The sequence below is a fragment of the Mus pahari genome, chromosome 1 (genome assembly GCF_900095145.1).
Source record: "Mus pahari chromosome 1, PAHARI_EIJ_v1.1, whole genome shotgun sequence".
Lineage (NCBI taxonomy): Eukaryota > Metazoa > Chordata > Mammalia > Rodentia > Muridae > Mus > Mus pahari.
Window position 1 is genome coordinate 83,079,319 of NC_034590.1, and position 17,039 is coordinate 83,096,357.

At 46.6% G+C, this 17,039-nt stretch overlaps 1 protein-coding gene across 6 annotated transcripts in view; it reads left to right on the top strand.

Moving 5' to 3' along the window:
• Arntl (aryl hydrocarbon receptor nuclear translocator like) overlaps positions 1-17,039 on the top strand; it is a 99,962-nt gene that overhangs the window by 70,269 nt on the left and 12,654 nt on the right. For 5 of the 6 annotated variants that reach the window (XM_021189972.1, XM_029538751.1, XM_029538759.1 and 2 more), the window contains 7 exons: positions 1,208-1,365; positions 3,074-3,153; positions 7,378-7,470; positions 8,672-8,789; positions 10,960-11,109; positions 14,383-14,629; positions 16,561-16,667. In XM_021189972.1, coding sequence (XP_021045631.1) covers positions 1,208-1,365; positions 3,074-3,153; positions 7,378-7,470; positions 8,672-8,789; positions 10,960-11,109; positions 14,383-14,629; positions 16,561-16,667 — 953 coding nt within the window. The remainder of the gene's footprint in view (positions 1-1,207; positions 1,366-3,073; positions 3,154-7,377; positions 7,471-8,671; positions 8,790-10,959; positions 11,110-14,382; positions 14,630-16,560; positions 16,668-17,039) is intronic. The other variant, XM_021190058.2, reaches the window with a different exon arrangement.

The window sequence follows — 17,039 nt, forward strand, 5'->3', positions numbered from 1 at the left end:
TCTGTAGAGTCCTCTCAGGCACCTCAGGAAAATGATGGGGTGGCGGCAGGTTCCAGCTTGTTTAAGCATCTGACCTTTGCCCTCCACTATGTTCCCCTATATTGAGCTGGCCTTCACTTGTTTCTGTCTATGCACATTTAACCTGGAGGAGATTTGGAGGGAGAGTCATTCCATACTGGCATTCTCTCCAGCCTTCCCAGATGGCTTCTTACTCATTGGTTCTACAGAAGGCATATGGCAGAGCCTCACCTCTGACAGGAGCCTTTACTGTGTTGCCCATAGCATGTGAAGGCCAGGTCTCAGGCAGTCCTGCTCCCTAGAGATCTCCTAACTTGGTTTTGGTCTGTCACACTTGCTGAAGCCATTCTGTTGGGTCTTCATGCGCCCTGCCATCACACCTAGGGGTTGCTGAGGTTGTGTTATGGTGCACAGAACCAGCAAGCTGCAGACACTGGCTGACATGAGACTTCTAGCTTCTCCCTTGCAGACAAACCTATGCAGGTGGCTTGTGGTTCTGTACCTGCTTCTGCATTGGTGATGGTGCCCTATCAGGGAAGATGGTCAAAAACATAAGGTACAGATCCGTCAGGGAGAGAACTATAGGGAAGTGTCCTCCTACCTAAATAGGCAGCTGGGGTGGAGTATGATATGACATCTCTCAAAGGAAGCCCAGGGACAGGCCAAAGATCTGTTACATCTAGCCAGGTCCTGGTTGATCCAAGAATGTGTTAGTACTGATTGCCTTCATCAGATAGAAGTGATGGCCTCAGCAGGCCACAAAGTGCTGCACAGTGCCTCACAGGCTGCAGAGGCACTTGCTGTGGGACCCGAGGGCTCTATGGCTGTTTTGGGTGCTAGGGTATTTGAACCCTCTACCTCCCTTCTTCCTCCTCCTATCCACCATCCCTCAAACCTGGTCGTTTGGAATTTGAAGAACAACCAGGAAAAATAAGCAATTCAGTTTCTTGTGAAAGGATACTTGTCATTTTTTTTTTTCCTTAAAAGATGGGGTAAGCATCAAAAATAAATAAATGAAAAAAACAAATCAGCTACCTAATTCACCTTTTGGGGGGTGACTTTTAGTATAAAAGTCTAAATTTCCCACGTCAGAGAATATTAGAAGCAGTCACAACTCAGTTATTTTTATCAACGTTGTCTCGATGCTCGTGTACATCTTGGACAAAGCCATTCTCTTTCCCATGTTCAGGGAGGCCCACAGTCAGATTGAAAAGAGGCGTCGGGACAAAATGAACAGTTTCATTGACGAATTGGCATCTTTGGTACCGACATGCAATGCGATGTCCAGGAAGTTAGATAAACTCACTGTGCTGAGGATGGCTGTTCAACACATGAAAACGTTGAGAGGTAAGAGCTCAGGCTTTATTACCCGTGTGCCCTTGACTACAGGTATGACCACTCTTGCCCGCACTGTCTCTGACACAAACGTTGATTTCTTTCAACATGTAACCCTAAGTGACAGACCTGCGCACATCTTGGCAGCAGATAAGCAGCCAAATCAGGTTGTTAATGAGCTGATGTGGGTATTAAGATGTAATTTGCACTTATACCTCCCCAGAGCAGATTAGCATATGAGCTCAGATACCTCTCTATGTACATAGCATATGTACATGGACATATTCCTTTCTACCAAAGAGGACAGACACCGCTCATGTCCCCTTGCCTGTGCCTGGATCTCACCCCTTACAGTGATCAAAATCAAGAAATGTAGGCGCACATGGGGAGGCAGGAAAGAGCCTCCAACTTTTAAGAGAAAAACTTACCCTGGTTCCTCTGATGAATGAGTCACAGGTAGAGAGTTTTATCATCAGAAATGAACATTGATGATATTTTCATCTTGGAATTTTCCCGAACTAGATTGACTCTCTGTGAGGGAGGCAGTATTTTCCTTCTTTGCTAAGTGTGGGGAGGGTGAGAAAACAGAGGCAGGAAACTGGAAGCAACTTTATCAAACTGCAGGAGGAATCTGAAATACATCACCCATTTTGGTGAATGTCGTTCCTGGAATTTTCCAGTTAGTCTTGGGCTTTGAGACAAACTTGGGAAGGGTGCTTGGCCCCATATGACCTACATGGTGAGAGAGGCATACCTCTGTGTCTGTATAAGGTCACTAGAAACAAGAAGTTGCTTTTGTTCTGACTTTTGATCACTATTCAGAAATACAGAAACATTGACTCTCATGCTTGAAGAGTGATACTGAAAATGTGATTTTAGTGATGAAGAGATGGGTTATAATTAATCGTTAGCAAGTTGGTCAGAAAATTTCAAGGGATGTAGATTATGACATGTGCCTTGTTAGCTGGTGTGACGAGCATCGTTTCCTATGGTACTGTGGATTACATCTTAGCTTCACTGGGCTGCTCTGCATGTTCCTGTCATTTGCAGCTGGCACTTGGCTTTGCTAAGCTATTACTCTTGAGAATTTTGGATCAAATGCCTTTCAAAAAAGTGTGGTCCCCTCAGTCCTGAGGCTGAACTGTGGGTGAGACTAGCATGTCCCTCAGGTCGCCATGCTTATTAACTTGCCCAGGGAAGTGGACCCAGGGCCTGGCAGCTTAGAAGCTGTAGAAGCTGTGAAGTGGGGACTTGACAGATTGGGGACCAACCTGTTCACTCTGGACTTCAGAACCTGCCCAGGAGACTAAAGAGCTGTGGTCTTTTGTGGGGTTTATAGCATCTCATAGTATAGCTCTGGCTAGCCTAAAACTCACTGTATAGACCAGGCTCACCTCATTCTCAGAGATCTGCCTACCTCAGTCTCCCTAGTGCTGGAGTTGAAGGTGTGAGCCACCATGCCTGCTTTCTGATAACTGAGTCTCTCATGGGCAGCAATGTTTTCTTTTCGATGAGATTCTACTTTGGCATGACAGAATTCTGTCTCAAGCCAGATCTACCAAGTTTTGGTGAGAGAGTGGGGAATGGGGAAAGGGAGATGCACGAAGGCAGAAAGAGAGATATTGATCCCAGAGGTGGGTTCAGCTTGGGTTGCAGGCAGGGGAGGGTGTAATGCTGTCCAAATAGAAAAATCTACCCACTCTTTCTTCTTCTCCCTAAGGTGCCACCAACCCATACACAGAAGCAAACTACAAGCCAACATTTCTATCCGATGACGAACTGAAACACCTAATTCTCAGGGTATGTGGCAGTAATGGGGATCCCTTTACACCACATTGATTTCTTACTAAGCTTCAGAGTAAGTATGGCTTGAGGGAGTCTGCCATCTGAACACTGAATTCCCTGGGCCCACTTCCTCTCTTGGTTCCCCAGCTTAATCTTGGTTTTGGGCACATTTCACATCCCTTCTACAAAGCCAGTCACCTGCATCTCAGATCATCCTACTTAGGCAGCAGAGGGGAAGTATGTGGTAGTGTGCTTGTCAGCCAGAGAAGGATTTCGTTAGAGAGGGGAGGGAGGGGCTGGAGAGATGGCTCAGTGGTTTAGAGCATTGTTGTTCTTGCAGAAGACCCAGGTTTGCTTCCCAGCACCCACATGGTGGCTCACAACCATCAGTAACTCTGAAGGTTCCGATGCCCTCTTCTGGCCTTCCCAGACACCAGGCACACGTAGCGCACATGCATACAGGCAGGCAAAACGCTCAAACATATGAAATAAAATAAGTAGTTTTAAAAAGAGGGGGAGTAAGTTAGTCAGATTCCTTCATGGAACATTTACAGAGGGTTGATTCTGTGAATGGGTGAGACCATGTCTTCTAACCTAACATAAGTTCTATCTAAATCTTCACACCCGAATCCATCCAGAATTGCCAGAGAGGAGGCATGAAAGGGGTGTGCTCTCACCTCTTGGCCTTCGTGCTCTCTTTGTCTTCCGTATCTCTGCAAAGAGACAGCCAAGCTGGTACCATGGGAACTTAGAGCTTCCACAGAGGAGGCCTGCTTCAGGCTCCAGCCATGCTACTGGGCAGAAGGAGATGAACGAAGAAATTGAAAGGGGGAAGAACATGTATCCAGAAGCATGCCCTCTGGGATACTGTAAACAGGAAGAATAGAAAACTAAGAGGTGGAATGCCCAGCCTTACCCCACACAACCAGGGCCGAGCTTGCCTGCCTACAATCAGCACTGTAGCCATGTCCTTCTGCAGACATTTTCCGTGCTTTCTGCTCCACGCGGTCCCAGGCACATTGTACTGGCCTGTCAGCGCAGGGTGAGCTGCTTCCAGTCAGGTTGCATCTGCAGTGAACAGCCCTGACGGGTAGATAGGGTTCCAGTTCTCATGTGACCGGTTCTGAGTGGCCCCATGCAGTTGCTGGGTGGCTCTAAAAGGCTGCAAGAACCACGCTCTTGTCGCTGCTCACATAACTAAGTGAACACACTGGCTGCTTTATCCCATATAGCAGGGGCTACAGCAGGTCTGAATAGTCAGTAACTTCCATGTTAACTTGTCCTGGTTCTCTGGTATGTTAGGGACTGTGAACCCTTACTAATTCCTCAAGTGTCCACCTGCTAAGTAAGAACTTGCATCAACAGAAGGCGGGTTCAGTCACATGATATTTATGTTATTTTAGTTTTTAGTGGGCAGGGTTATGGCTTTAGCATTCCCCCATTTCTCCCTAGATTCTTTCTCTTCCTTTTATGTTCAGGCCATAGACACATATCTACCTGTGTATGCATTTTAAATCTGGATTCCACAAAGGAGAGTAAACATGTAATATTTGTCCTTCTGAGTCTGACTTAACATGATCTCCAGTCCCACCTATGGTCCTACTAATGACCTAATTTTAGTCTCTTTGCAGCAGAATAAAAGGTTCCATTACAAAACACACACACATACACACACACACACTTTTTCCCCTTTACACATTCCATGCATTTCTCGATGAACTGTAGTTCAGTTACTCTACTTTCCTGCATTTTGAACTAGACTGACTCTGCCCAGTCACTTGCTCACTAGCAACCATCTGCCATGAGAAGGAGCCAACTCTGGCTATCTGCATGGCCCCGGTAATGACACTGTTCTCACAAAACTCTGCTCCCCCAGACCTAGCTCCTTTGCTCGGGTGTCTGCTTTACAGACACTGTAGCATGGTATAGAGCCTGCAGTGCTGACTGTATCCATGTTGACTCTGCCGCCTTCCTGCCCTCCTCATAAACACTTCACTCAGATCTCTGGGTCAAGCCTGACTCTGCCCAGCAGCCCCTCCACCCCACACCAGGCTGTCAATCACTTTCTCCCTAGGCACCTTTCATGTCACATTCCCACCTTAGCAAAAACCCTGAACACACTTCTCCTGTGAGGTATGACTGTCTGCAAGGCAAATGAGGAAGTTATTAATATCCATTTTTTTGACATAATGAGGCTTCCAGCAGATGGTGCTAGGAAAATTACTTCCCCCTCACTGTCATCCTTCACCCTGGCCCAGCTTAGGGACTCAAGTTTCCTGTGGCTGGTGGCTTGACAGGTTCTCATAGTGAATGGATCTGCCCCTCTTGTTCTCACTTTGCACATCATGGGACAGTCGCCTAAACTGGCCTTTTATATCCTAGGACAGCTGGCCGCACTGGCCTTTTTCTTTCTGGCACTTGAATTCATGCCCCAGTTCTTAGAATTAAACTAGATTCCAAAAGTCTTTCTTTGTAAAAAGAACAGTTTTTTTTTTTTTTTAAAGAATTTGTCAAACTCACAAATGTTACAGAAATTAGCAGCAGGTCCTCATTCCTCTTGTGACCAGTGCAAGCTGTCTTTCCTATGTGCCTTAACTAAGAGTTTTATTCTAGCCCAGGTTGCTCTAGATCTCGCTATGTAGCCTAGGCTGACCTCAAATTCTTGCCTCAGACTCCTAGGTGCTGGGATCTGAGACCTGAGCCACCATGCCTTGCTTTCAGAATCTCTCAGGACCCAGGGGAGCAGAGTCTTAAGGCCAAGTGTACCTTAAATCTTAAGGGAGCACCTCCACATCACCCAAAAACTCCAACAAGATTGGTGGTCATCCATAAAACGTCATCATGGGTAGGATTCAGACACATGCATCCAGAGCAACAGAACCCCTCTCTCTGTCCCTGTCCCCTACCTGCTCCCATCTCTCCAGCAGATGTCTTGTTCCCATCCTGGTCTTTGTTGGCACTTTAGAGTTTACATGTGCTTAAACTGAAGAAAGGGTCAGAAGAATTTCATTAGCTAGTTTTGTTTTGCGGAAGTGGGACTTGAACCCAGGGCCTCGTGCCTGCCATGTGAGCATCTCATCACCACTGTTGCTTTGTTTGCTTTACAGCACAGATAGCTTAGCTTGGATGAAGAGCTAAATGGTTGAGGGCAGTATTTCCTGAACCTGAGTGCATTTAAACCATGTTTGTGTGTCAGGCAGGGTAGGGGTGGGGGCTGCTTAAAGGAACACAAGTGATCCACCCACAAGTGACCAGGCCATCAGCAAAAGTGAAAAAGCCAAAATGACCCAACTTGAGATGTTGAAGCTTGAAGGTCTGAAGCGCTCCCTATGCATGAGGGTGTTCTCATTCAGGATAGGTGGCAGCAGAGATAATGATGGAATCTTAAATGGTCCTTGCAGGCTTAGATTCTATGTTCTCCGTGGTGGTGGTCCAAGTTTCATTTCTATCCCTGTGTTAAAATACCCTGGCAAACAGCAACATAGTGTGAGAAAGGGCTTATTTGGCTCACACTTGCAACTCACCTGGTCCATTATTACAGAGAAGTCAAGGCAGGCACTTAATGCACCACATCTGCGGTCAAGAGCAGTGAGAGAGAGTTGATCCTTGCAAGTTGTAGTCAGGAACAATGAGAATAAACACATGAGTCCTTGCCTGTTTGTCTGCTCTCAGCTTTTCTCCACTCTTACACTATCAAAGGATAACACCCCCCCCCCACACACACACACATACACATACACCTAGGGAACGGTGCTGCTCACAGTGGACTGAGTCCTACTGCATCAATTAAGTATCAAGACAGTCCACCACAGAAATGCCTACAGGTCAATCTGATCTAGATAATTCCTCCTTAAGACTCTTTCCCTGGGTGGTTCTAGGCTGTGTCAGGTTGAGAGCTGAAGTTAACCAGCACAGAGGGACTGGAATTAGAGCAGTGCAGTGTAGTTTGTCTGGCCTGTCATAGAACCAGAAGATTAAACTTAAGCTTTCATTCTGAAACAGAGTTTTCTTTACTTGGCATTTTCCCTCTGATCACTAGATGACCAGGCATACACAGCCACACGGGAGGGGATCTTGCTGGACTCACATAGTATTGGCTGTAAGCACCCTCTTCTGACAGCAGTGAAGGTGTCAGTGCATGACCTCACACATTGGAGTCTTAGAAAATGATCCCCTGCTTTGCTTTCAGATCATGTGTCCTGACCTGTGATAAATTGATTATCCATTTCTCCTGATTAGGCAGCAGATGGATTTTTGTTTGTCGTAGGATGTGACCGAGGGAAGATCCTCTTCGTCTCTGAGTCTGTCTTCAAGATCCTCAATTATAGCCAGGTAATGTCGCGCTCCCATTAGTGGTGGGCAGCCTCATGGTAGTCAGAAATAGCACATAGTTTTTCAAAAGAATTAAAGTATATGGGTCACATGTGAAATCCTTCTGCCAAAAATTCTTAACTTCTTAACACAGAAATGAGTTTAAACTTAGGAAGAATTTTAACACATCCTGTATTTTCCCCAACTGGAATGTCTGACTCTGACCCAATCAACAGCTTAAGTTTTCTTCTCGCTACGAAATGAAGATCCCACATCTGTGGACTAGGATGGGGAGTGAAGCTTCTGAAAGGGAGAGAAAGGTAGGCAGGTAATTCAATGCCCAAGAGTAGGAATCTTGGGACCGTACCTCAGAGGCCACCTCCCTTTTTCTGTTTATGCAGTCCAGGATCTCAGTCCTGGAACTATGCCTGGCCCAGTGGTTGGGTCTTCCCACATCAATTTACAATAGAGATTACCCCCACTCCACAGCACACCCAGATGCTCAATGCCCCGGGGGATTCTAGATTCTGTTAACATTAACTGTCATGTACAGTTTTTGTTTTTGTTTTTTTGTTTTGAATTGCTTGTAGGATTAAATAAGAGGAGCATATGAAAGCTTCTAGAATAATCATTTCACCTATTATGTCCTCAGAATATGTGTTAATTCATTCACTCATTACATCTTGGTAATTGCATGGAAACCTAGTAGGCAGAAGTTTTTAGTCAAAATGCCATTTCTATAAATGAGAATCCATGTAAATTTAGCTTTTCCAAGATGTTTTGCTTTTTAATTTTTCTTCTCAGGGCACTCATAAAGGGAAGTCTGTTATCTCTGTTAGCAGACACAGGTGGTGAAGGCACACAAAGATAGGACTTGGGTAGTTGGACACTTAACCCAGGTGGCTGAGATAGGAAGGTTCAAGGGAAATTCTATGTCAAAACAAACAGTACCCCCCAGAAATGAGCGAAGAGATGTAATGTCAGAGTTGGAAATAGCCTGTTCTCTGTAGCTTTTTCTTTTAATGTCTACTGGGCATTTAGGGGTGCTGGAACAATGGTTCTTCCAGGTGTCTATCCAGGCAAAAGTCTGGATGTGTGCAGCATTCCATAAATGCTTGAGATGGTCAGGGTTCAGAAGGCCAGGGCTATACAGACTGGGAGTGCTCCTGCATCTTGTGTATCTTGGCCATGCTGACTGTCCATTCATCTGTCATCCCCACAGAATGACCTTATTGGCCAGAGCTTGTTTGACTACCTGCATCCAAAAGATATTGCCAAAGTTAAGGAACAGCTATCTTCCTCGGACACTGCGCCCCGGGAGCGACTCATTGATGCCAAGAGTGAGTGCAGGGGAGGCTGTGTGTTTTCTCCTCACCCACCGCTTGGACTCTGCCTCACCACTGTGCGGGGACGGAGACCAGGGGCCCAGCCTCTCTGCTCTTACCTCTCTGCCATATTTCTCCATTACAGCTGCTGGCTGTGGCTAACTGGATTTATATATGCTCACTTGGGTTTATTAACATTGTGGACTACCTAAAGAAGAAAGGTTTCAATGGCCAGACTTAGTGCAAGAAGGAGCCACTTGGACTGGATTCTGTCTGATTTCTTTTTTCCCCAGAATCTATAACTTTCTAATAGCATGTTCTTAAGTTGAAAAGGCTGTCCTGTTCTCCCAGAACAAATCTCTCTCTCTCTCTCTGCCCATCCCCCAGCCCCCTCTGGGGTGCACTGATGCCAGTGTTTCTTGGCTCCTTACAAGGCTCTTTACTTCCTGCAGCCTAGGATCAGCATTTCTCCAGCCCCAGCCCCTGCTCTCCACAGCCGTTCCCAGGCCAAGACCCAGGAGCTGGCCCTGTGGTTGGCTAGGTGCACATCCTGCCTCCGCCATTCACTGGATGTGTGGCCCTGAGGAAATTCACCTCCCTTTGCCTTGGTTTCCTCGCCTATAAAACATAGTATGTCATTGGCTTGTTGAAAAGTTTCACCATGTTGACTTTCTAGAAAGAGAATGTAGACGGTGCCTAGCACAGGGCAAGTGTGGCACTGTCTGGTGTTGGGTCTGCTTGAGCTCAGGGCAGTTGGCATAATGGCTTCCTTGTGGCTCCGTTCTCCATGTTGATTGGAGAGAGAGATGGTGTCAGAGAGCTTCTCCCAGGGCACCTTTCAGGGAGTTGCGCTTCTCCATGAGCAGGCATTGGCCCGGATGCCTGTTGCCCTCTGTAGGCTGGCTTCGGAACCTTCCAGTGAATTTTGTCCTTGAGGCTCTTCCCTCATGGCCAGGAGTCAGCAACATGGGCAGCACCCTGCAGGATAGTCGCAGCTGCAGCAGTAGTGCCGGGCATGGGGCATGAGCCTGCTTCAGCTGAGGTGTGCTTGAAAAGATGAGCTAATGTGTGCCCGCAAGGGGAGGGGATGAGCAGGGGAAGCGGCCTGCGGAGAAGAACCTGTGTGGAGTCCCAGAGCCTGTTTGCTGCCTCCATCAAAATGTCCAGGGAGAGAGATACAGAGAAAGACACTGAACCAATGAGGCAGGCATTCTAGAGAAGTTAACAGAGCCAGTTTGGGAAAGGCAGTGGGGAGAGGCTCCCTGGGCAGCGGCCGCTGCTTGGCATGGCTGCGGTGCTCCCCCAGTGGTGTCTGTAGTTCCAACTTCCACAGCCATGAGGAGTGTAAGAGGCAAGTGTGTCAGAGTCACCTAGAGCTTTCAGTAGCCTTGCTCTACCTACAGAGTAAATTCACAGCCAAGCCCAGCAGAACAAACTGGCAGCTTGATATCGTGCTTACCAAGTGTACCAAAGGCTCAGGGCTCCATCCACAGTGCCATGGTTAAAACCACAAGTCTGAACACAAGCCTGTCTAGTTTAGGGTTTTGGGTAGCCCCATGATTCCAAAGCAAGAATAAATGCAAAGCTAATCATAACATCACATCTAACACAATCAATCTAAAATATTATGTTGATGTACTTATTACTAAAGATTTAAATGTTAAAGATTTAACATTTCCTTGGTGCTGCCTCTGAAATCCTGCATATACTTTTCTCAACCCTTTTCAGTTCAGAAAGGACATATTCCATGCTCAGTAGCAGCATGAACGTAGTGACTGTCACAGGGAGCACGCATCCAGAATGGGGCTCTGACTCAAGTTAAGCTGAAATTTCAAATCAGTCCTGTGCCCCTCCCAACCCCCAGGCCAGTATCTCAATCCTGTGCATCCTTTGGGTAGGACCCTAGACCTTTAGCTGAGAAGCAAGTGTCTGCCACTTGGCACTGATCGTTCAGTTCCCCTGTTATCAACCTCGTGGTATGCCTCCATTTCCCTTTGCTGGTTCTTTCATCCCAGAGGACCCACGCCACCTGTGCTCCTGCACCTCTTACCGATCTGTAACCATTCCCACATGAGCATGGGGCCCGGAGAGAGCAGTGTGGCAGTAAGGGCTGTGTTGAGGTCACACTGCCCCTCCTGACGGACAGTTCTGCCCTCATTTCACCACATTTTGTGTTGATTTGCAGCTGGACTTCCGGTTAAAACGGATATAACCCCTGGGCCCTCCCGGCTATGCTCTGGAGCTCGCCGCTCTTTCTTCTGTAGGATGAAGTGCAACAGGCCTTCAGTAAAGGTGGAAGATAAGGACTTCGCCTCCACCTGTTCAAAGAAAAAAGGTACAGTTAACAGGTGCGAGGCGAGGGAGGCTTACCTGGAGTCAGGGCTCTTCAGCTCTGCAGCCTGTAGCCCGGGCCACCTCTCACCTTAGCCTTGGGCAACTGGAGTGGGGATGGGGAGCCCTAGAGCCCTGATGTGTTGCTGTGGGGACATAGGCTTATGAATAGGCCTTCTGTGTGTAACTTCTGTTTATCCTGATATGGCTTGGGGAAAACCCACAGTTCTGTCTCTTGAGTTCCCACCCTTCTAGAATATTTCTGGCCATTTTCCCTAGTGACCTCATGAACTAACTGTTCATGGTTCTTTCTTCTTCTCTCTGCCCTGGGGCCTCTCTCCTCTGTCCATATTGATGTGTATATAGGTAATGTCATCCACAGGTCAAAAACTTGTAAGTTTACATTTCTACCTCAGCTTTTCTTTTGAACTCCCAAGCATCTTCTTCATAAGCCTCAGGGGTGATTCCAGGATGGCCTGTTGGGCCCCAACCTGTACCACCTGCTAATACCAGTGGAGGGTATTTATTTATGTCCAGGTATAATGAGATTTTTTTTTAAATACAAAGTTCTTTAAAAAAAAAAACAAAAAAGATTTACTTATTTATTTTTAAAGATTTATTTATTTATTTATTTATTTAATATATGTAAGTACACTGTAGCTGTCTTCAGACACTCCAGAAGAGGGCGTCAGATCTTGTTACGGATGGTTATGAGCCACCATGTGGTTGCTGGGATTTGAACTCCGTACCTTTGGAAGAGCAGTTGGGTGCTCTTACCCACTGAGCCATCTCACCAGCCCAAGATTTATTTATTTTATAACTACACTGTGAATGTCTTCAGACACCCCAGAGGATATCAGATCCCATTACAGATGGTTGTGAGCCACCATGTGGTTGCTGGGAGTTGAACTCAGGACCTCTGGAAGAGCAGGCAGTGCTCTTAACCACTGAGCCATCTCTCCAGCCCATAACCAGAGATTTAAAAAAAAAAAAAAAAGACTTATTTTCATTTTAGGTAGTCAGGTGCTTTATTTGTGTGTTTATAATGTTTATAATGTGCTGCCTGGCACCCAGAGCGGCCAGAAGAGGGCATTAGATCCCCTAAAACTGTCCTTACAGATATGGGTATAGATATGAGCACTGTATGGGTTCTCCTCTCCTGCAAGAGCAGCAAGCGCTCTTAAGCACTGGGTTGTTTCTTCAGTTGTGGAACCAGACATTTTAGGACTGACGCCTAGGCTCTAGCAGCCGCAACAAGCTAGGATAGGCCACTTGTCCCTTTAGAGAGACAGGTGAAGGTGACAGAGAGAGATGTCTTCAGTGTGGCCACTTACGGAAGAGGAACAGATAAAAGCCCCAAGTCTATCTGTTGGAAAACTGACCCATGCTTTAGGATGAAATCGAGCAATAACTGGAGCAAGGGGCAAGCCTCATTATAGCTGTAGTCTGGACATACTCTTGCTGAACGCTGTCTTAGCTCAGTTCCTAAACACTGGGCCAAATCCATCCTTACTGTGATGTGAAGATACAAGGAAGGCTTGGGACACAATTGCTTCCGGGGTGAAGCCCTGCCCACATGGGTAACCACCCTCGTTTGGGATGGACTGTTCCCCCAGGGTTTGTTCTTCTGAAGTCCAGGGTGATGGCAGGTTCAAGGCAACGATTTACTTCTGTGCCTTTGGCCAAAGTAAAGGAGACAACACAGACTGAAGGCAGAGGTGCCAGGCTGTCATCCTGCCTTGTTCCTGGTGTGCCCAGTGAAGGGCCCATGTCTCTCAGCCAGAGCAGCTTCCAAGAGCCTGTCTCACCTCTTGGCATCTGCTACCCTCAAGTCTCTCCAGGTCTGAGGAGGTCAGCATTGTGCACTTTCTGCTTTGCCGCACAGCTGTGATGAAGCCTTTTAACAATGAAGCTTTTTATCCTCTACCCCACCCTCCCCACTTAAAACTCTCCATTGTTTCCTGCTGCTCTTGAAGAATCATGACAATTAGCATATGATGCCATCGAGGTCCCTGCCACTCTTCAGTACATCTGAGCCACACTGCCTTTCCCCTTATGCTGCCAGCCCCTTTCAAGGTCTTCCACACTCCAGTTCCTGATTGGAATTTCTTTCCTTTTGCTGGGCTCCCTGGAGACCTGGAGACTGTTGGTTCCTTCTTTAGCACCCATGTCCCTCCTTTCAAGCGCTTTTCTATCATTTGGCACGGTTGTATAAAGTCAGCCTCCCTAGCTACCAGGAAGCTCGGATTTGGTTTTCTGGTAAAAATGATCCGGGATGGGCATGGTACTCAGTGTGGGTGATAGTGTCTCAAGTTAAAGAGAAAAAAAGAAGCTGCTCTCCTTTTTGATCCTTGTCCTCTTCCCCAATCAGTGAGTAGCAGCAGCAGCCACACCACCCTGGACTTGTTGGGCGCTCATCCCAAATCCCGGCGGTTCTAGAGGTGTTCTCTGCTTCCCCACCCGCCTGCCATCGTTCAGTTCTCACCCTCCCTTGCCACTTTCCAAGTCTGGCCCACGTACCTCTGAGCCGTCTTCCTTCTGTCTTTCATCCCCTAACTGCTGCTAGACTATCCAAAGCACTTGATTTTGCTGTTTCTGCATTTAAATCCTATTGGAGGCTCTCCATTTCCTATTTGCTAAACACATGTTAGCAAATAACTCAAGGTCCTTATAATCCGTCTCTCCTGCCTTTCTCATCTTAGGGCTTCTTTCTCTTTTAGTTACTATACGTGTGTGTATGTGTGTGTGTGTGTGTGTGTGTGTGTGTGTGTGCACGCGTGTGTGTAGGTCAGAGGACGATTTTCAGGAGTCAGTTCTCCCTCCCACTTTATCTTGAAGCAGGGTCTCTCTTGTTCTCGTTTCTGGCCACAGCATCGCCCTCTGGCCTGTCAACTTCTGCCTCCCATCTTGATGTAGGGATGCTAGGAGAGGCCTGCTCCACACAAGGGAAGCTTTTATCCAGTGAGCCTGTCTGCACCTGCACCTTTGCTCTCCATCACACACTCCAGACCTCCCCTCCTCCAGCCAGCTCCTGCTCTCGCCTAACCTCCGGTTGGCTCCGGGGAGTCTTCTCCCTGTGTGGGCCAATCCTCCTCCTTGCTGTACTTTATGTGATACCTCTGGTATACGGTTCTAACTGGCTAAGCATAGGTGACACTGGACCGCTTCTGCCTGCCCCCTTCTCCAGGTGACTCCTTCTGGAGGTGAGACCGAGTCCCACTGCCAACCCCACACTGATACTCACCACTGACACTCACCATGGACTTTTGCTTTCCAGCAGATCGAAAAAGCTTCTGCACAATCCACAGCACAGGCTATTTGAAAAGCTGGCCACCCACAAAGATGGGGCTAGACGAAGACAATGAGCCAGACAATGAGGGCTGCAACCTCAGCTGCCTCGTTGCTATCGGGCGCCTGCACTCGCACATGGTTCCACAACCAGCGAATGGGGAGATACGGGTGAAATCTATGGAGTACGTTTCTCGACACGCAATAGATGGGAAATTTGTTTTTGTAGATCAGAGGTAAGACCCTACGTAGATCTCACCTTTCAGCAATGCAGCAATTCTCAACCTGTGGGGTTTGACCCCTTGGCAGGGGTGGTTGTGGTGGTGGTGGAGTGGTGGGGTGGTAAGACCAAACTACCCTTACACAGGGGTGGCATATCAGATATCTGTATATCAGATGTTTATATTACAATTCATAACAGTAGCAAGATTACAGTTATGAAGTAGCAAGAAAATAACTTTATGGTTGGAGTCACCACAATGTGAGGAGCTGTGTTAAAGGGTCTCAGCGTTAGGAAGGTTGCGAACCACTGTGGCAGAGGATTTCAACCCTAAGTTGAGAAGCCGAGAAGACTGGGTGGTCAGCTGGCTTTTCTAAGAGAATATTATTCTTGCCGGGCATGTAACTCGGTTAATAGAATGTCTACGTGTGAAGCCTTGGATTCTATTCCCTGCACTACCTGTAGCCGATGTGGTAGTTCATGGCTCAAATCCAGCACTGGGGCGATAGAAGCAGAAGAGCAGACGTCCAAGGTCATTCTCATCCGTATAGACCTTAGGGCAACATTGGCTTACATATGACCTTGTCTTAAATAATAAATAATGAAATGAATAATAATAATCTTTTCTAAAAATGGAGACAAATGACTGCAGGCGTCACCTGCCCCTCTTATGAATACCCCGCCTCTGACTGCACATTTCTACGTAAAGCGAGGGGAGTGAGGGTGGTCTCTGCTAAAATCCAGACTCACTAGGATATTATCATGGTAAACAGACAGATTTTTCTGAGAATACGTTAAGATAATTTAATAGTTAAGTGGGTGGTATGAAATCCAATTCGAAAAGGAAACAGAAATATGACCTACAGCTATGGAATGTCCCAGAGTCATGACACTGAATAGAATGTAAGACATGGAAACGGCTAGTTAGACCTGAGCTTCCCAGGAAAACTGGTCAGGATGGACTTGTCTGTGTATTTAAATTTGGATGTAATTAATTAAAATGAAAGCTTCCGTTTCTCAGGGCACTAGTGGCCACGCACTAATGGTTACTACATATGGTTAACAAAGTTAACACGGGCTGCTGCTGCAGAAAGCTCTGTGGGCTGAACACTTCTAGTCCAGACTCTCTGTCTTATAGATGAGGACTTGAGGTCTAACTTATGTATCAGCTCCTGCTACACTCGTAGGTAATTGGCATTAGATCTAGACTATGAACCAAATGTCCCAAATTCACTGCTGTTTCTGCCTCCCTTAGGAATAGTCACAGGCTAGAAACTAGTTCCTAGAGACAGCCACACAGTGCCAGCAGAGTAGGTACCTGCTTTTTAAGGCTTTTGTGATCTCAGCTACAGGAGCCTCTGGGTTTTAGCTGTCCTGATATTAGCAAGCAGTGAAAAAAAGGAGTGGCCCTACCCTGGCATTTAGATTTCTGTCTTACTTTTTCTGAATAATATGGTTGTCATTTAAAGACCTCCTGGAATTTGATTTCTGACCAAAGCCCTTTAAGGTGCCTTTGCTTTGTTTTGCTGTTTTTTGTTTTGTTTTTTTAAGATTTATTTATTTATTTAATGTATATATGAGTATACTGTATGCTGTCTTCAGACACACCAGAAGAGGGCATCAGATCCTATTACAGATGGTTGTGAACTACCATGTGGTGGCTGGGGATTGAACTCAGTACCTCTGGAAGAGCAGTCAGTACTCTTAACCACTGAGCCATCTCTCCAGCCCTTGCTCTGTTTTTATAATTCTGATTCAAGTTGGAATAATACATGGTGGAGTCACCCACATAGTTAGTTCAGTGGAAAGCACCTAGCTTTTTTTTTGCCTCCTTTGACCTTGGTCTCCTGAAGACTGTGCTGAGAAGAAGTGGGCTGCTCATCCACAAGTCCTCATTCATTCTAGGAATGGCCTTTTCTTACTTAAAAAGCCCTTGTTCTCTCTTAGGGCGACAGCTATTTTGGCATATCTACCACAGGAACTTCTAGGTACATCATGTTATGAGTATTTTCATCAAGATGACATAGGACACCTTGCAGAATGTCACAGGCAAGGTAAGCTGGGCCATAGAAAGAGTCTGATGTTATAAAGTATGTTTTTTTCTACACTGGTCCAATTGTTCTTCCAGAGAAAATTTCTCCTACTGTGTGGGAGTCAGCCATCTCAGGACCCTTCAGGCCAAAACATGTGAAAGAAGAAAAGACTGTTGGCTCCCAGAACCATTTGTTCCTTACAGATGCTCAGACTCTACTCACTGAATGAGGGTTTTCTCTATAGAGGCCATGACTGCATGTAGAGCCATCTCTTGGTTAGGATTCACTCCGAGCCTGCACAGAGTTCATATGTCCTGAACTGCTCTGATTTTCTTTTCATACTTGGTTGCACTGCCTCCAGTATTTTCATTGACTTATGGTATCCAGGATTTA